Source organism: Cavia porcellus, unplaced genomic scaffold (assembly GCF_034190915.1).
Source record: "Cavia porcellus strain 051 isolate PalLab524CR breed Dunkin Hartley unplaced genomic scaffold, mCavPor4.1 scaffold_7, whole genome shotgun sequence".
Classification (NCBI taxonomy): domain Eukaryota; kingdom Metazoa; phylum Chordata; class Mammalia; order Rodentia; family Caviidae; genus Cavia; species Cavia porcellus.
The window spans coordinates 7,424,401-7,449,899 of record NW_026947490.1 but is presented as its reverse complement, the minus strand read 5'-3'; the positions used below and the strand labels follow the sequence as shown (position 1 = coordinate 7,449,899).

The window sequence follows — 25,499 nt, the reverse complement described above, 5'->3', positions numbered from 1 at the left end:
GTCATTTAGAGAATGTTTGTCAGCCAACCTTGTGATAGTGGACAGATTTTAGATGCCTTCAAAGTAGACCTTACAGAACACTAAATATTTAATAGGATATCACGAAACAAGTTTTCTATCAAAGTTAGCCTCGGAGAACTCTTGGGATTTTAGAACATTCTTAGGAATTGAGTGGGTAAATATTCATATTTTCAATTCCACTTGTAACTTATCACTTCTGAGTAATAAAAAAATTGGAAAGCCTAATAAACTGAAACAAGAAGGTAGATATTAGTGAAAGAAGTAACGTTTTTGTTACATAGAATGTGAAAATGTTAAAGTTTTCACTGCTTTGTTTTTAGCCCTGAAATACGTGAAGATATTAATAAGGAAAATATTAAACAGCACTTTTTTATGAAAAAAATGAAACAAATTTTTGGAACAAAATGCTGAATAACAATACTTACAACAGTGAAACTTTCAGCAATCATGAGTCAATTAATTTATAGAGACTGTGGTAGGCAGAATGGATATTACTCTGCTCTCCAGACTCAAGAAAGGGTTGTATAGCCAGACGTGGTAGTGCACGCCTGTAACCCCAGAACTTGGGAGGCTGAGGCAGGAGGATCATTGCAAATTGGAGAACAGTCTGGGCCACAAACTAAGCTCACCTTGTCTCAAAAAAAGACAAAAATAAAAAGAAAAGGAAAGAGAGAAAGAAAAAAAGAGAAAAAGAAAGGGTTGTACAATGTGATTCTGTCAATACAAAACTCAGTACTAGACTAACTCAAATTCAAGTAACTTTGACTTGCTTTCCAAAAGAATTCCTCAGAACCATCCTAAAATGTGGAAAGAAGCTCTCCCTCTCCCTTTCTCCATTTCTGTCTCTGTGTCTCTCTGTCTCTCTCTCTCTCTCTCTGTCTCTCTCTCTCTCTCTCTCTCTCACACACACACACACACACACATGCATATTTTCCCTCTGGAAGGGTGTTCTGCAGATAAGTGGACTTCAATATTCAAATCATGCTGCTCATTTCAACAGGTTGTATCCAGAAGTAAATCTTACATATAAAAACTGGAGCTTTAGAATTACAAAAACCCTGCACATTTGACTTTGTGAGATGACCCCAAATCATAAAATGGGTAAATAGTAAGCTTGCATGCACAAATAGCTCAAAGTGAAGATTAGTTACTAGATGCCACCAAATGGGTGTTTAGCATCTTTTGTGCATTCATTAAGGAAACAGTCCAGATAATCTAGTCATATGTATTGAGTTTCTAATATGACAGAGCACCAAACTTGGCTCAGTTTAATACCAGATATCATATGCAATTAAAAGGTTATACCGAGCCACATGGATCATCTCCAACTCTAAATGTAGCACTGAATATGCTTTCAACTCTATGTAAATTTATCTGTAAAATAAATTTAGTATTTCCATTTTTGTGAATTATGTATACATACTGGTGAATCAGTTTCTAGCTTCAAAATAAAATAGGAAAGAAATTTTTAAACTATGAATAAAAGGCTCTAACCTGGTAGCACAAAATCAAATTGTTTTGAGAGAGTTTTTAAATACAAATTTCCAAATGCCATAGAAGGTTTTCTCACTGAGTTTCCAAGGGTTAGATATGAATATACATATTTTTTAAAGACCACACGTGATAAAAGTACATTTCAGTTTCAAAGATATCTCCAAATGACATCAGCTAGCATAGACCATATTCCGATTGCATGAGAAGACATAAATTTATAAAATCTTCCGATAATATACTTTTTCCTTTTAATAGATCTTGACATCTCAGTCTTCTGTCCGCTTCACAGATTCCTTTTCTCTTTAACACATCATTACAACTTCCACATCGTTACAACTAGTAAAATCTCTGTGACATTCTAGCAGCCACATAGTAACTCAGGCTGGAAGGCTTTCTCCTGCAGGGTACAATCTGTCCACCCTGGCTGTGTAAAAGATGGTCCTCCCTCTATTGGTGCCTTGTGATATGAGCTAGACACATGTGAGTAAACGACTTGTGTTTATCAAGGCTCGGATTCACAGGCAAGATGATCAAGGTAGATCATGAGTAGAAAGATGATAGGTCTATAGATAATTAGATAGATGATAGATAATTAGATCATACATAGATTACAGAGAGAGATTACAAAGAAAGATTACAGAGAGACATTACAGAGAGAAAGAGAGCACGCACGTGTGTGTGTGCGTGCGTGTGAGTGTGTGTGATAGTCTGGAAAACTGCTTCTTAAAATGGAGGCCTTATACCACACTGGATGCTTCTGTTTTCTAACTTCTGAACCTTACCCTAGATGGAGCAAGTCAAAACTTTTGTGGGTGAGACATAAGAATGGACATTTTACATCAGCTGCTCAGGTAATTCTCCTGCATACCACTGTTTACAAAATCTGAGATGTCTTCAAGTCTACGTCCATGTTAGTCATCATTCAAGAATAGTATGAGATTTCTCAACTTCCATTTGTTGTTCTGACTGCTGTAAATTTCATTTACTTTCCCCATTCTCTTCTAGCTTACATGCTTAATTTCTTTCCATTCCTCAGTATGAGTTACCATTGGCTACTAGCTTGTTCCTACCTGGAGACATTATTTCTTGTGATAACACCTGCTTTTATTAAAAAGGAAAAGTAGATATTATTACACACCCTTGAAATGTATGTCTTCTGACCTTTTTAAAAAAGATATGTGTTGAATGAAATATGATGAAGATAATACTCTTCTCTGAAATGGTCTCTGCAAATAGCTTTTACATTTATAGCATTAGAAGAATTATGTGAAATATAATCACTTGGAGGCACAGTATTTAATTAAAAAAAAAAAAAGCAGAGTTCAGCCAAGTCCTCCATCACTAAGAATATTTGAACTATATGGAAAATGGTTTCAACAGGAAGACTGAGGTTTTTTTTTTTACCTTGCTTATAAAAGGGGCACTACTCTCTTCTCTAAATGAACATAGAGAAAGGCTGATATATCTTCAGAAATACTCATTTGTTATAGCCCACAACCTTTCATAAGCATGAAGCTCACTGCCAGATATTGATTCTATAAAGATCATGAAATTTCTCATCATTGTTTCTAATGTGGGTTTTTCTAAGCTACAAAGAAGACACCTTATATAATTTGATATCAGGGATTCATCACTTTACCCAAGACAAACTCAGACTCCCAAAGAATGTGTGTGTTCATCAAATTATATCCCAGGGTATTAAATAGTGGACAGTATACTTTATTGTAAATGATTAGCCTTTGGGAAAGCCCATAGAGTTTAATATGCACTAACATGGGAATAAATTAAAACGTCTCTCGTGTTTTGGGGTGGGGGAGATGATAGAAGAAAATGATATGAAGCTATTGAGATGGGACTGGCTGTTTTACCAAATGTTGTAGTTCCTGAAAAATCTCTCCTTTCCCTATCCCTTTACACCTGACTTGCTTAATTAATTCACAGTTTGAGAAAAGTTCAAATAGAAGACTTTTTCAGCACTAGATTACCCACCGTACATACCCACAGAATTAAGGATTATTGGCCCCTCCTTGCTCCTGATGGCTGTGTGTGAGAAAATAAATCCACCACCCCACCATTCAGTGTATTAGAAAATATGCAAACCAAGAAAGAAAACTTCAGTCAAGAATGAGACTATTATGCAAGCTGAGACAAATTTATTGAGAATTTGAGAGACGCATCCACATCTCTTTCAAAGAGGGATGATTGTATCTCAAAAGTAATTCTTGCGAGCTGGTTGTCAAGTTTTTGAAATTGTCCCAACACATATTATCTGAAGAAGTCATCTCGAGGCATCATCTGGTTTTTCAGTTTCCTCTTTGGGGTTCTGATGCCAGGTCTGAAAAGCAGCCACTTGGAGGTCGATGATCAAATGAGCAGAGGTAGGTGGAGCAGGAAGCTGGAGAGGTACTACTGGCCTTAGGAGGAGAGAAGATGCCATGCCTCGGGGACTTCAGGAAATCAGTAGAGGGCAAATGGCCAGTAGCGCCTGTAGCCAAAAGCCCCAGTGCCATTGTAGCCATAGCCCATGCCGTAGCCCACGGGGGAATAAGTGCTACCATAGCCACAGCCAACGCTGTACCCCAGAGGGTAACCGTAGCTGCCCCAGTGGCACCCAGGGAAGGCAGCGCCAGGGAAGTCGTTGAAGCACATGGTGTTGGATGTGAAGAGCTTGAGTAGCAGGAGAAGGCAGTGTGATGGATTCTCTGCTCTCACAACCCTCTTTATATACCCTGGCTCTAAGGTGTGGTGGAAAAATACAAGCCCTTCATTTTCATTCTTGATACCAATTTGCACTACCAAAAGCTCATTAATTTGTTGTGCTCTTGTTTAAGACTCCTCTCATGTGACATGATGCAGGGAGAAAATTACATTAAACAGAATATGGGCCTTGCTAAAAAAAATTATTGCAGTTACATCAAAGCACTCGATCTTATAGACCCTATATATAATTCTTTGTAAGTAGGCTTTCGCAACACCAGGAAAAACTATGATGTTGTTAGCTCTTATGCAATCTTCACACTTTCTGAATTTTCACAGCAGTGCATAGTTGGAACTCAATAATATGTTGGGTACATTCACATATGCAGTAATAAATAGATGTCCATCTCAAAAATCAAAATAATTCTTAGTATCCACTTGCTTAAAGAATTCTCTTTTTGGGACAGATGGTATAAAATCCATATTTCCTTTTTAAATTTTTCCATCTACATCTACTCTGTTTAGGGAACAGGTTTAAAAATTAATCTTAATTATAATGATCACTTGAACTATAACTAACATCATAGTTCTAAACCACTGCTTGGATTAATGATCTTGTAATTAAAAAATAGTATATTGGTCAGCCTCAAAACTTAATGTCAAACAAGTATGATCTGTGTTTAGTAGTAAATATGGAAAATAAAAACAATGGAAAAAAATAGAAAAATGAATGAGAGATTTTATCCTAAAATGTAGACTATTTTTCCATTATATCTCACAAAGCCAGGTAAGTTACAAATGTGATGTTCTTGTGAAAGATCAGGTGAATTACTAAATTAATATGATTTCATTTTTAGACTGATTGTGCACCCCAGGATAGAAAAAAAGAAAGTCATTTCTCTTTAAACACATATTTAAAAGATTAAACACATATTTAATCCTTATTTTATTTTCCTGTGGGCTAAATAAAGAATCAGGTTGATCAAATCTTGATGCTGGACCTGGTAGCATACAGCTGTAATCCTAGCACTGGGGAGGCTGAGGCAGGATTGCTGTGAGTTCAAAGCCAGTCTTGGCTACAAAGTTGGTTCAAGGCCAGCCCAAATTGCACAGTGAAATCCTGTATCAAAAAAGAGAAAAACAAAACACAACAACAAAAAAAAAACTATCTTGGTTCATATAAGACCTAATAGATAATTCCCCAGTTCCTGTGTTATGATTCCGCATGAGGGCATTGACTGCAGAACTTCCCAGAAAACACACCAAATAAATGGATGTTGCACAGAAAAAGAAAGATCTGAGGGAGTCATTTTAGATGTCTACAAAACACAGAAGTGTTATAAGCTGGCCCCAAAATTTTCCTTCCTGTTCCAAAGGTAACTTTGTTCCTTTCTTTCAGCACAAGGGGCCCTGGGCGGACTCCAAAGCCAAGGTGAGAACCTGGGGAAATACAAAATGATGCCCACATTCCAACCACTAATTGGCTAATTACAGCAGAGGCATTTTTGAAAACACCTACAGTGTTGCCCCACCACACTGCCTTATAAACAAAGATACGCGGCTGCCTATGGTGATTCAATGTTTAAAACTCAAGCACGGCAAGTGATTTATAGCGAAGTAAAGCCAGGGAATTCAAATTCGCTTCATTCCTAAATATAAAGATAATCAACCTCTGATCATTTGCTAAGACACATACAATAATCTACATTCTGTTTCTACCTTTATCACGTTGCTGCATTTCATAATTAAAGCACAGGTAACGTTTGACAAAAAGAGCAATTTTAAAATCTGTTTCCGTATAATGAAATAGAAACCATCTGAGTTAGGGCTGGCGTTCAGTTATGACGTCCTGTTTAATTAACTCTGCTCGCACCTACCTACCCAGGGTGACAAGGTAACTTTGCCCTCTACAAGTACACAGCCCTGTATAGGAGCAGAAATAGTGAATAAAATTGAAAATGTGTCATTGTTTATAAAACATCAAAGGTTTTTAAATAAAGAGGAGGAGAGAGGGCTAAAGGGACGGGGAGGGGAATAGAAGCAATAAAATATATCATGTACAGCTATTATCTTGTCCTATGATGAAAGTTATCATTGTGTATAGTAATAATAAAATAAAAAATAAATAAATGAATAAATAAATAAGCAAAATGTAAACCAATATACAAGGAACAGTGGGACTTTTCTCAAAAAGATTTCACAAAAAATCCTAACAAGAGAAGATGGTAGAAAAGCTGATTTATCAACAAATCATTAAAAAAATGAATACCTGCCTTAACCTTGTCTAGGATCAATGGAAAGTTTATTTTTATATTTTTCAAGGGGGAATCTAGCCTTCATAGATCCTCTTTCAATACCGAAGGCCCTCTTTAAGAAAAAGAATTCAGTTTAAGTAAAATTATGTATCTCTGAATATGCAAAAATAAATTAAAAAGTAGCACCAACAAAATCATGAACATGACACAATTCAGGTGAAAATAATTATGTTACTGCTTTATTACTTGATCAGCTTCTGTAATATCTCTGTTTCCCGTAGACTAACTGCTGGCCCCCTCATATGAAGTTGCTTCCTTCGTATCGACTGTCATACTGTGCTGGATGCCAGGAGACAAATTCATCTGAGGATACAGCTCTGGTCCTTTGCCCTTGTGACATACGTTCTGGTTGAATTGGGACAGCAGGTGGCAAAGAATTGTTGAAACTCATCTCCACACAAGGATGACTTCTTAGCTGGTTAGAAAGGAGTATAATTGGATATGAAGATGCCTACAACTCACATAAATCTATTCTTTAAGCCTATCTCTAATTCAGCTTCTTCTCAGTTCCAAAAAGTCCTTCAGCACCACAAGATACAGGAGCCCTGGGTATGAAGAGCACCAGTCTACTCCAGTTAAAGTGTCTCCTCTTGCAAATTCCCTCCAATATAGACTCAAGTGATATGGTAGTTTGCTAAAGAGAAAAGATACATTCTCATGAATAAATGATGTAGGATGGGAGTAATCTTTTTAGATATTTGACTGATATACATTTCAATATCCTTTTCTATTTTAATAGCAATGCTAAATGTTTAATAGAAATTTTGATTTCTCCTTTCATGTTTCTTTGACTTTGAGTAAGGTATGATAGGGATAAATACAGTGAAAAATCTTGCTCTTTTTTGCCTACAAAAGAGTAAGAAACTAATCATGTACAGATTTCACAAATAGTCAATTCTGGTATGCACGCAACATTTCTTGCCCTATGAGCCTAAAATATAAGGTTTAGAGGTTCAAAATATTATAATTCATTAGAATCACAGAAGAAATAGAACAGAATGTTTCATTTGTGAGAGCTTTTTATTTTTAATTAGTTTATGTTTGCAGTACCTAATGTTTACATTCCTTGTGTGGAATTGGTTCATGTAACAGAACACATCTCCATTCTTCTGTTCGTCTCCTTTACCTCCCTCCTGTATCTTAATTCCTTTCCTTTTTGAAAAAAGGTCTGTCTCCCTACTTTCTGTTGTTTATCTTTTTTTAAGACTTTTCAATTTTTTTTTTTTTTTGTCTTTTTCTTTTTTATTGGTACCGGGGATCGAACTCACAACTGCCTGCTTACAAGGCAGGCGCTTATGCCACTGAGCTAAATCCCCAGCCCCCTGTTATTTATCTTTTATTTTGTTCTTTACTTATATTTTGCGTTTTTCATATAAAAGAAACCATGCAATCATTAAGGTCTTGAGTCTGATTTATTTCACTTAACATTATGATCTCAGGGTACATTCATGTTCTTACAAATGACTCAAGTTTATTCTTCTGTGTGACTCAAGTTTACTTTTCTTTGTAGTACGCTGTCATATATGAATGTGTCGTTTTCTTTATCCATTTATCTTTTGAAGGACATACAGGCAGTTTCTAAGACAGGCAGTTTCCATAACAGCTAAAGCTGTTGTGAATTGTGCTGCTATAACATGCGTGGACATGTATCACTGTGGTACACTTTTAATTCCTTTTGGAAGGTACTTAGAAGGGTAATAGCTAGGTCAAATGGGATTCATACTGTAATTTGTTGTGGAATCTTCATACTGATTTTCATAGTGATAGTACCAATTTACATTTCCACCAACAAGGAAGAAGGGCTCTTTTCTCCCTACAGCCTCACCACCATTTGTTATTATTTGATTTCTTGAAGATAGCCATTCTTTCTGCAGTGAGGCAAAATCTCAGCATTGTTTTAACATTTCTTGACTGATTGATGACATTGAACATTTTTTCATGTATTTATTGACTGCTTTTCTTTATCTAAGAAGTGTCTGTTCATTCCAATTTCTGACTGAGTCTTTTAATTCGGGGATCCTAATTCTTTTGAATTATTTATATATTGAACATATTAATTCTTTGTCCCAATAGTAGCTGGGAAAAATTTTTCATTTTATAAGTTCTTTCTTCATTCCATTGGCTGTTCCCTTTGCTGTGTAGAAGTTTTAGGTTTAATATAATCCCTTTTCTTGACTCTTAGTATTATTTCTAGTGCAACTGGAGTTCTGTTCAGAAAGTTCTTGCCTGTGCTAGTCTTCAAGAGTTCTACCTATTTTGTCTTCCTGTAGTTAGTTGTTTCTATTTTAATATGTGAACCTTTGGTCCATTTTTATTTTAGTTTATTATGTGGCAAGATATGTTGATCTACCTTTCATCTTCTAATAATGATAATTTGACTACTTCCTTTTTTATTTCTTTCTCTTGAATAATTGTGCTAGCTAATACTTTAAGGACTATGTTGAACAGGAAAGGTGATAGTGGAACCCTTGTCTTATTCCTGATTTTAGCAGGCTTTCAGGTTTTTCTTCATTTAATATGATGTTGGCAATAAGTCATAAATGGAAATTTTAAGTTTATATCTATCAAAAATTATGCCAGTTATAAAAGTTTTAACATTTAATCCAAAGACATAGAACATGAGAATGGATGACAAACAATACCATGGTATTTATTTTCTACAAGAAACTCTTTCCTTTCTTAAGTGAAAATATTTAGAAAGGTATTCTATACAAATAGAAAACATGAGAGTAGAAATAGCTACACTTACAATATACAAAACATACCTTAAGTCAAGAACCATAACAGAAATCAAATTAGATCAGTACATATTGATAAAAGGGTCAATTAATAAATATAATCATTCTCAATATAAACATACTCAACATCAGCACTCCTAAATATCAAAAGAAAGTATTCATAGATCCAAAGGGAGAAATAGAAGGTAATATAATTGCAGCAGGAGACGTCAATAATCCACTTCCAACAGTAAATTAAATTATTCAGATGGAAAGCCAGTAAGAAAACACTGATGAAGAACCTTCACTAAATGGATCTGATAAACACAAAATACATTTCATCTAACAGCAGCAGAATATACATTTTTTTCAAGTACATGCAGAACATTCTAAAGCCACAAAGCAAGTTTGAGAAGTTTAAGAAGCCTGAAACCATAAGTATCATTTCCAACTACACTGATATAAAATTAGTAACAAAGATAAACTGAAAAATCATAAATATGTAGAATAATATCTTTTTTCCAATGAGTCAAAGGGAAAATCAAAAACTATCTTGAAACAACACAGAAAACAAACATACTAAACTTTAGGTACTGCATCCAAAGAGTTTTAAAAGAGAAACTTATGAAAATAGTAAACTATATTGAGATAAAGAAGATTTCAAACAAACCACCTAACTTTACATTTCAAGGAACTAGAAGAACAAACCAAGACCAGTTAGTAGAAGAAAGGAGACAAAAAATAGAACAATAATAAATGAAGTACAGTTTAGAGAATAATATAAAAGATGAATAATATTAAGAGTTGTTTTTAATGATAAACATTATCTAGACAAAAAAGAGGAAATATTAAAATCAAAAATGAAAGAGAAAATATTATAACCAATGCCATAGAAATATAAAGTCATGAGACCAATATGAACAAAAATTTGGATAACCTAAAAGAAACGGATAAAACATGAAACTGACCAACAATGTATCACGAAAAGTTACAAAATATGAGCAGTCTAGTACTACGTAGAGACTGACTCATTATCGCTCAGAAAACTTCAAACCAGATGACTTCACTGTTGATTCTACAAATATTTAAAGAATACCAATCCTTCTTACTTCCAAAAATTGAAATGATAGGAACACCTTCAAAGTCATTTTTATGCCGATATTACCCTGTTACAAAAGTCAAAGAGCTCACTGAAAAAAATTACAGACCAATATCTACTCCTCAGCAAAATATTGGCAAACCAAATTCAACAGCTCATTAAAAGGATCATACACCATGATCAAAAGGCATTTATTCCTACTATTTAAAAGCACATAAACAAATATATGTGATAAACCCTATATGATCATCTCAATAGATGTAGAGAAAAAATTTGACCAAAATTTGACATCTTTTGTAATAAAAACTGGAAAAAATAAGCAGAAAAGGAATGCACCTCAACATATTTAAAATAAATATCACTTTTAGAAGAAAACATATTTCAATAACTCCCATTGATTTTCAGGTTTTGTTATTAGTAATTCTATCTAAAAATCTCCAGATCACCCCACTTAGGTCCACTGTTTTACTTATTCAACTTTGGCCCACACCTTTCCGTTCTCTGGTATTGTCACATGCTATTTGCTCTGCATGGAATGACTTTCCTTGCTCTTTTCCTGGCCAGCTCCCTGGGCCTCTCAGGTGCCAGCTCAGTCACTTCCTCGGGGAGGACCTTATGCCTTCCCTGCTGAGCTGAAGTTCGTCTATGACCCATGACAGGCCACCACCATTCTCACACCTGTGGCACCTGGTGTGGTCACCATGTAATCTTTAACTGTGAAACTGATGTCTGTCTTCACAATATGCTTGCTTCCATGACAGCAAAAATAATATTTTTAGGCATTCTTCATTTTTCAGTGCCTACTCCGCTACTGAGCAGAAAGTCTAGGTTTTCATTAAGTAGTCATTGAATGAATTAATTAATGAAACAATATTCTAAAGCAAAGTTGGCTACTCACTTGCTGTAAGGATTTAAGCAAATCACTTTTGGGGCTTAAGCCACTCAGCTATAAAATGAGATGTGTTGACTTCTGGGAACTTACTGGGAACACATTGTATGACTCTACCATAAAAATCACTGATAAGCCAAGATTATACTGCAATCCTCTCTCATTAGAATTTGGTCAATTAAGCATCTGACTCCAGAGAGCACCTCATTCAACTTATTTTGTAGGCTGCTAAGATAAACTAATGAGGTTCCAGCAGCCCTCACTTTAAAAACGAAATGCAATAGTAGGAATCTCAGAAGAAAATTACTGGAATCTCTAAATCATACTAGTTTGAAAAGGTTAGTCAGTGCAAAACTCTCCAAGATGGTTGCTTAAAATGCAGACTTTGAATTTTAGAATGTGGCAGTGGCAGTGGCAGTAGCAGGTGACCTGAAACTTCACCGCTGGCCTGCAGGTCTGGAACATGGGGCTCAGTGAGCCAGGACGGATTTGTGGAGGCTTGGGATGTGTGGAAGAGGGCGACAGCTGCAGAAGAACTGGCCCAAGAGGAGGTTTCACTATGTTACTCAGGCAGACCTCGACCTCATGATTGCCCTGACTCAGCCTCCTGAGGAGTTGGAGTTACAGGTGCACATCACAATGCCTAGAAATTAATGTAATTTTAAAGCTGCAGAATCAATGTATCACCAAGCAAAAGATGGCCAACGAAAGGTGCCAGAAAAAGTCCTTTCAAGATAGTCTTGAAAACATAAAGAAGCAAATGTAAGAGAAAAGAAATAAAAACTTGGCCAAGATTGGAAAACGCAGATCCTTCATAACTGCACCAAGCCAGCTAATCACTAACACTCATACACTGCTGAAAAATTACCAAGACAATAACAGAATCTCAGTTTTAGCCCTGGAAAATGAAAAATCCAAAGTAAGAGAAGCTCAAGATATCATCCTACAACTAAGAGAAGAATGTTACTACCTTGCATGTCAAGGTAGTAACTTAAGGAAAAACTTACTTCACAACCAACAGAAGACTCTGCTCAGAACTAAGGAAGGACTCCAGTGATGACGACAACCCCAGGGATTTATTTGCAAAGGATTTACCGAAAGTTCCTTTTCAAGAAATTGACCTTCCAGCAATAGAGAATCATTCCACCTAGAACAGCAAATACTTTCTACTCCTCAAGACACAGTGGGATCTGATTTTGATTCAGGTGAAGCTAAGCCTACTGATAACGTCTTACCTAGAACCGTATTACTGGGTCACCACATAAAGGAACTCTTAACACTTTAAGTCAACCTGATACTTTGGGTGATTTTGAAACCAGTCATTTGGAAGGGCAGTCTTTTGAATTGGAAAGAATCAGACATGTAGACTCAGTAGTAAACATGCACATACCAGGAAATGAAGAAAAAGTGTCTGTCAGTGGAGCAGAGACAACATTAATTTATCACCAAGGCTGATTCAACCAGCAAAGTTTACCAAAGTGAAAGAGGTCATTTTAGAATCTAAATCTGAAAAACAAAGTAAGCACAGAGATGTACAACTAAGGGGAAAAAAAGAGAGAAGAAAAGCTAATAGAAGAAAATCTAAGTCTACATCAAAATATAATGGGCACAAAAGTAAAAATCAAAAAACTGCTCTCAAAATTTGGATGAATCTGTCAGTTCCACTGATGAATATCATTTGAATTCGGAAGAGGGCACTCATCTCACTCCTTTCCGACAAAAATCAAACACTGATTCTGATAAAGAAGAAAACAACAGTAAGTCTGAAGTGAGCATCTCTGAATCCAGCAGATATGAAGATGGCTCTGGCGATCTCTATGTGCCTCACTGCAAGTACCCTCAGAGCCTCACGAGCACATCAGACAGACCCATCATCAGGCCTCTATCTAAAAGAGCGGTAATCTACACAGATACACAAGAGATGGAGGATTCAAAGCCAACAAAAACTCTTACCAGTGCAACAACTACGACTCGCCTGTCACTCCCATCACCTTATTGTAACCTGAAGGATATCACCAATGTTCCGTTTCCTGGAAGAAAAATCAGGAAACTTTTTCTTTCTCCAGAAAAGAATCAGAAAGCACACCATGTGTCTCCCCAAGCGCAGGTGCACAAGCAGCGTGAACCATAAGGAGCCAGCTCTAGCTTCGGACCTAAGAAGAAAAGACCCTTTCACAGATTTGCATTTCTTGAATTCTCCTGTTTTCAAGCAGAAAAAGAATTTGAGAAGTTCTAAAAAAAAAAAAAAAAGTAGGTAAATGCAGTAAATCTCTTTTTGGATGCTGTTTAAATTTATCCTGGATCCTTTCCTCCAGCAGAGAACCTGTAAGATAGTACACAAGTGGGTGAAACTACTGCCATTGAATATTCTCTTCCCAGGAACCTGGATATGAACATTTCTTCAGAACCATACTTTATAAATGTTTAGTTTTCTTATACTGCATAGACCCTTTGATTTGGTTCAAAATATGTCTTACACCAACATTTGAGAAATTATATCATTTTCTGGTATTTTTTAATGTTTCCTTTAGGTGGGGGATGCTGTTTTTTAAAACTATTACAAAGATCTTTTGAAACTGCTATTTAATTTTTGAGTAAAATAAATCCTTAACATTTGTAGAAGGTATACCCTAAGTTTATGGATTCTTATACTGCTGCTGTATTTGATTCCTCAGATGAAATGTTTTCAAAGTCACAAGTTTTGGTCAGGCTTATGAACTAGTTTAGGGACTAGTTATCCCTGAGTATGTGTTGAACTTGGCACCTTGGGAAAACCACAAGTTACCATGTCATGGACTCTCAGAGCTCCTGACTGAGGCAAAAATCTCAAATGTTAACTATGTGAATGCTAAGGGCTTTTTTCTGTTTTAGATCAACTAGTGAGAAGAAATGAGTTCAATTCATAGTGTTTGACATCTATACTTGTATGCACCTCTTTAAACTTTAGACCACTGTAGGTGGTTCACTTTTAAAGAATAAAATTTGTATAAGATTAAAAAATAAAATAAAATAAAATGCAGACTTGTGCCTCCATTCTTACAGATTCTGATTCCAGGATGAGAGGGTGCAACTAAGGAACCCTCACTTTTAAGAAGAGGCCAGGTGATTCCAAAACAGGTGGTGTTTTAGTGATAATCAGATACCTGTATAGTGTTCTGTAATAAAGTACCTGGAAAGCTGTCCTCTTTAAAAAATAAAGTAATTAATGTGAAATGGTAAAGGATTAAAAAGCAAAGACCCTCTCGGAGGCTTAATAACCAGAGTTGATGCGACTCATCACTATGGGCACCGTGGCTCACTGGGGACATGTGGCAATGTTCAGAGAGAATTGGGAGTGGGGGGGTGCTACTTAGCATTTAAATGAATAGAGACCAGGGAAGCTTCCAAACATCACATAATGTACCAGAACTTCATGAGAATCATCCAGATCAAAATGTCAATAAAGCACAGGTAAAGAAACAGTAGTTTAAAGTCAAAACCACATCAAACATAATTGCCAGGCCGTATAGCAAAAAAAAAAGCTAGAAAAAAAAACAAGGCCAGAAATTGCTGACCAGGTCTTGGGGCTAATTGAAGGCATAATTTCAATAGCTTGTTATTGCTGTACTTTTGAGGCTAAGCCACATTTGTGAGGCTTTTTTGTTAACTGTAAAGCAAGAGCCTCATTAATAAAGCTTACTATTTGATGTGGAAGTCACATGGTTTTCTTAAGACTCAATGGGGTATCACAGCACCTCATCTGTACAGAGTCAGGGACTCCTGTCAGAAACGCTGCTCACAGGATTCACATTCGACATGAAAACGATCTTCCAAAGAAAGTGCCTTTTTGCTGCAAGATTTTCATCACTGCTAAGATAGGAAGATCACTTTGAGCATCTATTCCTCTGTTCTTGGGGGTGCAAAAGGGAAGACTTTGCTGTGTCACAAAAACAGCATGACATCTAGGACCTAAAATGTGGAGCTGCAGGGTGAATTCGCTGAGAGGGTAAATTACAAGACATGATGATGGGCTGTGGACTTCAGGGCTAAGACGGATTCACTGATGTGTGAAGCTTCGCACGCCCCTGCCTCACTCGCTGGGCTGATCCCCGGGAGGCCTAAGGGTACATCCTTCTCCTGACCTTCAAACCACATTCCCATCACTGCTAAATAACAAAGGGAATGGTGAACCCATCCTACCAAAAGCACCACTATTCAAATTCTTTGCTGACCAAAATGAAATATAAGAACAAATGTAAGTTTAAATTCAACTATTACTTTAAAAGTCTGTCTTAAAATTTAAGACTGCTCATAAGGAAAAAAAGCTTAAAAATTCTGAAGTCACACCCCAAAGCATTCAATCCAGAACCTTCAAAGTAGAAATAATAAAGGCACACTTGTAAAGCAGATTACCGAGGGGGAGCAAGAGTGAACAGGAAACAAGGAGGAACAGGATACAGTAATGCCAACACCATTGTCAAACAGCCTCAGAAGTAAGTCACTAAACAGAAACTGCAGCGTGTTTTCAGAGACAGCAATGCTTAATGCATTCAGGAGTTTTATAGAACACCCAAAGAGCTCCCTGCCTGGCAGTTCTCAGAATCAAGAAATATTTCCCTTTATCTAGTCATGGCCCTCCTGCCACAGTTTTAAGTATCTTTTCTCTATTCTCAATGGAAATGAAAAAAACATAATTGAGTTTTTCTGTACATGGCAATAAAAAAATAGACCAAAGGTACAAAAAATGACTTTAAGGAAGAAAAGTTTCTTTTTCATGAAAATAGTAGCATTTCATTGGCACTTTAAAGATGAACACTGAGGTGTTGCTCTGTCTCTCCAGCTCCTTTGGGATGAGAATCCTAGTGCTCAAATTTTATGGGCACATAAATCACCAATGGATCTTCCTGAAGTGCATTTAGTACAAGAGCCACCCAGGAATCTGTACTTTGGACAGGATCGCATCTGATGCCCAAGTTTCATTATAAGCAGAACATATTTTAAGTAGCGAGGCATTGGACTATTTCCCTAAGGTATTTTAAAAAATTATACTCATTTAACAAACATTTACCCTGAGTGTAAATAACATTAAATAAAACATGGAGCTTGATATCCAGAAATTTGCAGAATAACAGGTGTTATGGGTGACACATTGTGTCAACTTGAGAAGTTTAGAAGTTTGACTAACACAGTAGGGAGCCAGGGTCCTTACTTTGTGAATATCCTCAACCTGTGCAAGAGGAGGGCACAGAGGTGGTGTGAGTGCTACACTCAACCCGGGGGAGGTGGGGAGCCTGCTTACAACACAAGGAAAGAGTACAGCCAGCTGATTATGGACTGAAATCCCCACAAACAGTGAGCTGAGTAATCCTTTCCCTCCTTCATTTTGGGTGATGGATATTTTGTCCCAGCAATAAAGAAAAGTAATCAAGACAACAGGTTAGTCAGGAAATCAAGGCTGCAAACTAATGATGGCCCGGCAAGTAAGTAAACAGCAACCGGAAGGGTGCCCATGGCAAACCAGAGCATTCCCTTCTTCCTGTGCACCATTTCCCGAGGCCAGATTTGATGAGATCACACTGCAACAGTAAGAAAAAAGCAAGACCAGCATGTATCATGTCTGAGGAAAAAAAAAAGGAGAATGTGAAAAACAACAAAAGCTCCACATCGCCCTTGTAACTATGTATCTTTACTAATTACAAGTTTTTCCACCCCCAAAATGAAAACTATTAAAACAGCAATCACAAAATTAAGACTCCTTCTTGATAGCTCTTGTAGAAAAAATAATGACCTCCCAAGGGAGTCACAATCCAATCGCCAGAAGTTGCAAATATGCTTATTAATGACAACGAGAAATGCATATATGGAAATTATCCTGAGTTATCAAGATGGTCTCCATGTAATCATGAGGATTCTTGGAGTGGATGAGGAAGACAGAAGAGTCACTATCAGAATCTTGGAGAGAAGTTAGAAGATGCTTTGCTGCTCTCATTAAAGAGGGGAAGGGGGCAGTGGCCAAGGTTCCTGAGGCAGCCTCTACAAACACACCAGGGCAAGGAAATCCCCTCTCCTCCAGGGCTCCCAGAATGAATGCAGTGCTCCCACCATTTGTTTTCACCCGGTAAGAAGTACTTTGAACTTCTGATATCCAGATTTGTAAGAAAGTACATTCGTGTTGTTTTAAGCCAAAAAAAAAAAATTGGCAATTAATTAAAGCAGGAATGCAAAACAAATGTAATACTCAGTTTGGGAAGAGTAACCCGACTTCTTTTAGTCCTTTCAGATCACACAGTTCAACCCCAAATCCTATTATAAGCCCCTCCTAACACCCTCTTACCGTTTTGCATGGTCCTCTGTCTCTTGCCACAGCAAATTGATCAACTCAGCTTGATTTGACTATAGGCATATTCCTGTGATCCTGGTTAGTCAGCATCCATTGTGCAATTTACACAGCATAACATTAAAGTTAACAGAGATAAGACTTCTAACTGAGCAGGACCACATAAAGAGTCCATAGTTCACTAGCTGAAGAGTAGACCGGCAGGGAAAATGAACCGAGGTAGGGCCCTTGCAGGAATGAGTCTGCTAAGCAGCCTGTTAACAAGTTTGCTAACAAGCGTGTTAAAGAGAAGGAGAAAATGAGACTAGGAAAAGTGGTAGACTTCTGATCTCCTGATTCACCAATTTCCTCACAGCGATAAGAAATTTTAAAAGTCATCAAAGAGCCTATAAAAAATAAAACAGCTACTGATACAATTTATAGTTTAAGAGATTATTGTGTTTACAGCATTGAAGAATAATTTAAGATGCCCAAGAAGACCACATAGGGGGCAGCTGTGGTGATTCACCACACCAGAAAGGATAAAAGTGTGAATTGAGGCAGAAATATCAGAAACAAAGAAATGCTTGTCAGCATTTCTTAAAGAAAATGAGGAGGGAAAAATCAAAGGATTTGCTGAGATTAAAAATGGAAACCTAATAGTTCTTCAAAAACCCTGTTGATAATCTTGAGAAAATGCTTAAGGATCTTGATAATTGCAGCTAGTGTCAACTAGCAAACACAGAATCAATGTTTTTGTCTTGTAATTCATAGCAGAGCAATTGGAATGGAGGGAATCAGAAGACTTTTACTTGATACATTGGCTCAACTCTCAGTTTTCCCAATTGCTGAATATTTGCTCCTTTGGACAAATTACAAATCTTCATCAGTTTGTTCATAATGCCAACATCCTAATATTGTCAAAATTAAATAATATTCTATTTACATATTTTGCAAACTATAAATCATTATGTGAATACAAATGTGATTATCAACTGTGTAAGTGGAATCATTGCAAAAGGGTATTTCTCAGGAAGAGCTCTGTAATGTTTCGTATGCTATATAATATTTTCTCAGAGTAAAGGAATTATAGTCAGGTGCTCCTTAGTTAGATCTTGGTGTTTTTCTTTAAAGATGAATGATATGGCCTCAAATAAAGATTTAAGTTTCCAATTTTGGTTTTCTCTTCAGTAATATGGTAGAAAATGAAATGCACTCCTATAAAATGTTATGCAAATAGTAAATTATCTATTATTCTACTTGTCACATAGTTACTGCAGATAAAAAGGAATACAAATTGTCGTTCTGTGTTTTAAATCCTTTTATGTCCCTCTTTAAGGGATTTTTATTTATTAGATTCAAGGTGGCATACTTTCCATAAGATTTCTCCTTTTTCCTTTTTTTTCCCAAAGCATATTAAATTATAGCAAAGGAGTGAAACCAGAAGAGGTCAACAATGACATAGATAATTCTAGGGACAGTATTGCTTGAAGAGAGTTTGACTGAATTTCTTTTTTTTTTTAATTATAGAAGCTATATTTTTAATGCAATATATGCTCAAAACCTTTCTTTTTTTTTTTTTTTCTTTTTTGTCTTTTTCGTTTTTATCGGTACCAGGGATCGAACTCACGACTGCCTGCTTGCAAGGCAGGTGCTTATGCCGCTGAACTAAATCCCCAGCCCCTCAAAACCTTTCTAGACAGTATTTTAAAACATAAAATATCTCCAAAATATTCAACTAATGATAACATAGATAATTTTTTATGTAAGTGAAATGTTACAGGATGTTAACAGTAAAGTTCTGATCAGATTTTTTAAAGCCCAATGTACGGAAATTTGTGAGCTTCCCGTACAAAACAGCATAACCTTACTCATGAGCCAATCTCACAGTAACACTGGGAATCCTCCACTAGTTCCTGAGTGCTTTCTTCTGGCTATTCGGGTTGCAGACTTATTTCTGCTTGTTCCTTTGGTTTTTCAGTTCTTCTGGCCTGAGACACTTTCCCATCTTAGCACGATCTCTCTGCTTTTTCTCATAAGGGCTGACTAGTCTCCTCTTAGCATCCAGCCTGTAGGTTCCATGTTGCTCAGCATCATTCACGTCAGTAACCAGCAGTCAAAGAATTTCCTCAACCTGGCTCGCATTTTGCTTATGTATTTTGAACTTCTGCTGTGATTCTACTAGCCGTATCCTCATGGAATCGTTGCATTCATTTTCCCCCAGGAAAAACAAGACAAATCTTGACAAAGCTTCACAAGAACAAAAACCCTTAGTTTCACATACTTGTGCATGTGTCTTCCACCATAACATCAAGAACCAAAGAAGACACAGTGTAGTATCTATGACAGTTTCACGAATTTGAGCACCACGAAGAAACTAGAAGAGTACAAATGTAACACCCACTCAGAAATTGAACTAAAGTTAGTTCATTTTCCTGAACGTCTAAATGATGGGGAAAGATGGAAGGGAACCAGAAAGTAGGAGGAAGCCACAGCAAAACCCCTGGGAAGAAGGTGATACAATCAAGGGGTAAGCCAGTGTTGCTTTCAAACTCTCAGACAGAGAGAGACTCACAACACTAAGAAAAAAGCTAGGATTAAGCAGAAACAGAAATGGTAGTAAAATGCAAGTCCAGTTGGAGAGTGGGAACGGGCTCTACTCAGGCTTCTCATGTGGTCACCTGCCATTTTCACTCTGGCATTTGAAGATACCCCACTGGCGGAAGGTCAGCCTCTCTCCCACCTTACAGTGACTCCTGCCAGGAAATGAACTGTGTCACTGCACACTGAGCTCTGATGCAGTTTCAGAGTGTGTCACTTGAATCTAACTGGATAACTAACACCAGAGCAAAGGCTGGTATGAGTATGTAGTGGGGATCTGCATCTAGGATACCACAACAGTGAGCACATTTGACATCTGTATCGTAATTTGGTATGCTTGATAGTATCAAGTCTAAGAGTAGAGGCAACTACTCTGAAGATGACAAGATGCAATAAGATACCCATTCCAGGGGCTGGGGGTTTAGCTCAGTGGCGTAAGCACCTGCCTTGCAAGCAGGCGGTCGTGAGTTCGATCCCCGGTACCGATAAAAAGGAAAAAGACAAAAAAATATATATATTAAAAAAAAAAAAAGATACCCATTCCACTTTGATTATTAACTGCTTTTGAGGTCATACAATGTCTCCAATGTTGTGTTTTTATTAAAATAGCTATGTAATGCTATGTTCAATTATAGTATGTCTGATGATGTAGACAATTCTATTGAAAATAACAAGACACAGCATAGTAACTACTGTAGATCACCTAGTATTGTATATGTATGTATTTATGGCTTTATATGTATTTTTCGTTTCACGTTTTTCTAGGATTTTGTTTTGATCTGTTTTTCTCTATAATACAGAAAGGACAGGTATACATATAGAGATTCACACATGTGTAGAATTTCTAAAGAGTTTACAAAAATAGATTATATAATGCACTATGTAATGAACAAATACTCTGAAGAAGACACTAAGATACCCAGTGCTAATTCTGTAGCATTATGATATAAAATCCAGCAATGCTATTATTCACTGTTCAGTGATATTAGTCTAATCTCATGTTTAATTTCAACATACATAAAAATATGGACACCTATTTCGAAGAGAACAAGAGACATTATGGCAGCCATTGTTGACTTCCTTATTGTCTGGTCTTGAAGACCTAAAGTGCCTTCATCATCCTGTTCTGATCAGTTTAGTATTATATTATTCAGTATGTATGCACTGTGTGTGAAGATGTGGACAACTATTTGGAAGAAAACAAGAGACAATATGATAGACAGTGAAGATCTGCAGTGGTCTTGCTTTGAAATCTGTGTTTCTTAAATTGCTTCCTTATGATCTTTTTTGTTCTGTTTTGTTATAATTTTACCCTTTTTAAAATAAAAAATTTAATAAAAAAAGAAAACTAAGAATCCATTAACTCATACTGACATATATGTCACGACAAGCAAGCAAACAAAAATAAATGGAGAGAAGACAAAGTGTTTTTCTTACAGTAAAATGCCAAATAGTAACTGATAATTTTGTATTTTTATAAAATCAGAAACTATAAATGATTCCTAATTAAAGGTTAAAAGCTTAATAAGAAACATATTTATGGAGTATCAAGAATTGACATATGAATTATCAGCTACAAATTTATAGCAAATTAAACCTGAAGAACACTACTTTCATCAAGTGACAAAAGTTAAGATCACCCAAACTCACAAAAATGAGCGTAACGCATTCCTGATGTCATGCTCTGAGGATGCAGCTTCGCTTCTGTGGCATTTCAACCCAGAAAAGCATCATGTGAAGCTAGTTATGAGAAAAGGTGGGCAGGCAGAATTAAGGGACTTTCTACAAAATAATTAGCCAATATTCTTCAAATTGAATGAAGTCAATAAAGAGACAGGTCAATAACTGGTTAAAGAACACCAGAGAGACATACACTGTGCTGCACTGGACCCTGGACTAAGGAAAAGAAAAGGTCACTGACCGTGGACTAAACCTGAGTATGCACAGAGAATTAGGCACTAGTGTGATATTACTATTCAGTTCTCTAACTTTCCTAATGTTCATGATTATACTGTCCTTGTTCTTAGGGTAATTGTCATTATAACATAATGCCCACTTCATGACAAACATTTCATAAATGTGGGCATGCAGGACCTTTATATATATAAAGATATATATGTTGGCAGATATATATATGTGTATATATATATATATATATATATATGAACACATTCATATATATATGACAAACTGTAAACAGCTAATAAACCACATACGCAGGATTTTTGCTCCATTAATATAACATCTGTACGTCTGAATGTTCAAATTTTTTAAAAAACTGATGCAATATAAGACAATTATGGCGTAGGAAAGTAAATGTTATCTGTAATGACAGAATCTAGACATTTGAGATTGGTAGAAGTCCTAAATTATCCATTCAGTAGCTTGTACTCTGGAATGTATGAAATTTACCAGTGATGACCCATGCTTTTCCAGATAGCTCTAGTCTTTTTTTTAATTTCTTTCTTTCTTTGCAGGCTTATCTGTCTTGATATATTCCTTGCTTCTTCTCATGACCATATCTATTTAACCAAACTCCCAGAATGAAAGTTTAAGCTATGTGTGTGTGTGTGTATGTGTGTATGGGGGAGGGGGGGTCTGATCACAGGGTGTCCCACACTTTGAGCTCTGGGAAGGAAATGAGAAAGAAATATCCTTCTTTGGACAATTACTCATAGCCCATCAATTGGTTATAAAATAGAAGAATATTAAATACTGTGTAATATTAAGTATATCTACCTCCTCAGAGACAGAACTGTGTTTTATTTATCTCTGTACTTCCAAACCTTATGATAGCATTTGTTGGTAGGTATCTGTCGAATGAGTAAATATTTTCTTAATATTTATTGGTCAGTTTCTTGGAGCAGCTTATACCTTGCTAAGGTGTTTTTATCACTACAAAATTCTTAACACAGTGACTAGAATCCCATAATTTGGGTGCATATTATGAAATTTACAATGAACTATACAATATTTTACACCCGTAAAGAGAGATTTAACGAGTCAAGTCAATAAGCAATTAATTGAGCAGCTGCTTAGAGGCAAGAGTGCAAAAGTACTTCACACGTGAGTGAATGGGCTTTAATTCAAAACATAAAGTACTTTGCTTCTGTAGAGTGTTTTGCTTCTAAAAAGAGACATTTCTCTGTAAGCAAGACAAGGACCATTTTCTAAGTACAGACCACAAATCATCTCAAGTACTTTTGATAGCAACTATCATTCCACAGAACAAATGCCTCATCTTTTATCACCAGCTATATATATAATCAGAGATGAAGAAGGTGGAGATAATAAAACCCATCTATTGAAAGGGGGAGAAAATATGATGTAATGTCATAGTTGGATTTTCTTTATTGAGCGAATTCCTAAAGATATAGCCTCTTACCTAAGTTAATTTAGCCATAATTTTCCCAAGAATTGTGAGGTTCACTGGCCAGAGATGAGATTAAAAACTGAAAAGACAAAATGAATCAAAATGGAATCACATCACCAATCAAAGGAGAGAAGAAATTTATTTCTTAGCATCTAACAACTAACAAAGATTCCTGATCATAATCACCACAGAAAAATAACAACTGTAATGTACTGGGAATAAATTTGAGACACACCTAAGGGATGTTTGAAATTGAAATCTCTATATAGGGAGAAAAAACAGCTATGAATCATTCCAACCTGTTTGCGCAGTCTAAAGTCAAAACAAAAGTTGGGTAAAGTGAATCATTACAGGTTTAAAAAGCTTAATGAATTCAAGAACATAAAAACACAGTAAAATAAATGGCCAGGACAAAAATGTGCATGCTTAATTAGATTTATTAAGAGACTAAAAGTAAAGTCAATGCCTTCCCACACCCAACTGCAAATACATTGATGCTGATATAGAAGTTAGTAATACATGAACAGAGCAACCCCAGGAGGCAAACTATCGCTTCACTGCTAAGTTGAGTGTCTGAAAGATATATCTTGCTTTCTCAGGCTGTAAATGACAGTGAGCTTGACATCCGAGTCCTGAGTGACCTGTCCATTAACATGGAAGAGCAAGACTTGGGTAAGCGACAGTCACATCTCTTCAGCACATCTCTCCAGCAGGAAGATAGTTGCTGCTCTTCAGGTTGGTCCTTGTGTAGAGAATCGATCGGGAGGCCTGTGGTCGGCAGCGCCACTCACCCATCAGTAGGTGCTGTAGCCGAAGCCAGAGCCGGAGCCCCATGGCCTGTAAAAGCTGCTGCCATAGCAACCGCCATTGCAACCTTCTAAGCAGAAGTTCCGGGAGCTGTAGGGACTCCATCCAAAACCGGAGTGGAGGGGAGAGCCCAGAGGCACAACGTTGTTCAGGGTGGTGGCCCTGTAGGTCCCGTGGAAGTTGGTTCCATAGCAAGGATAGCCTGGGAAGTAGCTTCCACAGCAGAAATAGCGAGTCATAGTGGAGGGAGTTGAGAAGGAGTTGGATAGATTGTGAAGGACAAGAACCCAAGAGCGAATGAAGGTCTCCTCTGTGCACGGGTTTTTATACCTCCAGCTGCTGGGCGGGACATGCCTGTCTACGCATCTTCCTAAAGATTTGCATAAACAATCCTATTATTTTCTAACAAAATGCATATAAAAAGCCCCACAGACTGCTTGCTCATGGCTTTCCTGTCTCCAGAGGAATGCACACCATCTTCAAAGCGACCATCCTTGACATGAAATGGAATTTGTTTCATTAGTGTACCTCAGTTTACTACATTCTGGTGGCATTAGGTGAGACTCTTTCTGTCTTGTGATTACAAACCCTCCCACCTGACACAGCCAGGCTAACAGCTTTGGCAAGAATACAAGCATTTCAGATCAAGACTAAGCCATATAGTAAGGTATTTTGAGACTTGAATAACATCATTTCAAAACAATTCGCTGTTCTACAATCTCTTGAAATTCACTTCCTGTATCACTCTTAAACATTGGTATGCCAACTGTTTTATGAGTACAGAATTTCTTTTGTAGATGAAAAAATTAATTTAGAATTAGGCAGAGGCTGGGGTTGTAGAATGTCATGAATTTACCAAATACCACTATATGCTTCATTTTCATGTAGAAGTTATTCTAGATTAATTTAAAAATAGGTACATGTGTTCACAGTCTTTGTGATAAGGCAGCCCATGTATACCACAAATCTTAAAGTCTTTATTCAACCCTTTTCCTTCCCTCCCTAACATCCATTGATACCCCTCCTTTTTTTTTTCTTGGTACATATTGCAGTATATAGTGTTTACATACTTTATGTGGAATTGGTACATGTATTTAACACTTTAAATGGCTTGTATTGTGTTATGTAAATTTATCCTTTTTTGTCTTCAAAAGCATTGCCACAAAAATCCATCTGACAAGTGTTTTTACA

The 25,499-nt window shown here is 36.6% G+C and overlaps 2 protein-coding genes and 1 pseudogene across 2 annotated transcripts; 1 reads left to right on the top strand and 2 right to left on the bottom strand.

Annotated features, from left to right (window-relative positions):
- Positions 1 to 3,646: 3,646 nt before the first annotated feature.
- On the bottom strand, positions 3,647 to 4,222 carry LOC100717177 (keratin-associated protein 8-1). The gene has a single exon (XM_003467272.3). The coding sequence runs from the start codon at positions 4,162 to 4,164 to the stop codon at positions 3,973 to 3,975; it is 192 nt and encodes a 63-aa protein (XP_003467320.1). The 5' UTR covers positions 4,165 to 4,222; the 3' UTR covers positions 3,647 to 3,972.
- Positions 4,223 to 11,609: 7,387 nt separating this feature from the next.
- Positions 11,610 to 14,244, top strand: LOC100720229 (shugoshin 1-like; annotated as a pseudogene).
- A 9,676-nt stretch (positions 14,245 to 23,920) lies between these two features.
- LOC100715221 (keratin-associated protein 7-1) lies at positions 23,921 to 24,615 on the bottom strand. Its single transcript, XM_003467266.2, has one exon. The coding sequence runs from the start codon at positions 24,545 to 24,547 to the stop codon at positions 24,296 to 24,298; it is 252 nt and encodes an 83-aa protein (XP_003467314.1). The 5' UTR covers positions 24,548 to 24,615; the 3' UTR covers positions 23,921 to 24,295.
- Positions 24,616 to 25,499: the final 884 nt, after the last annotated feature.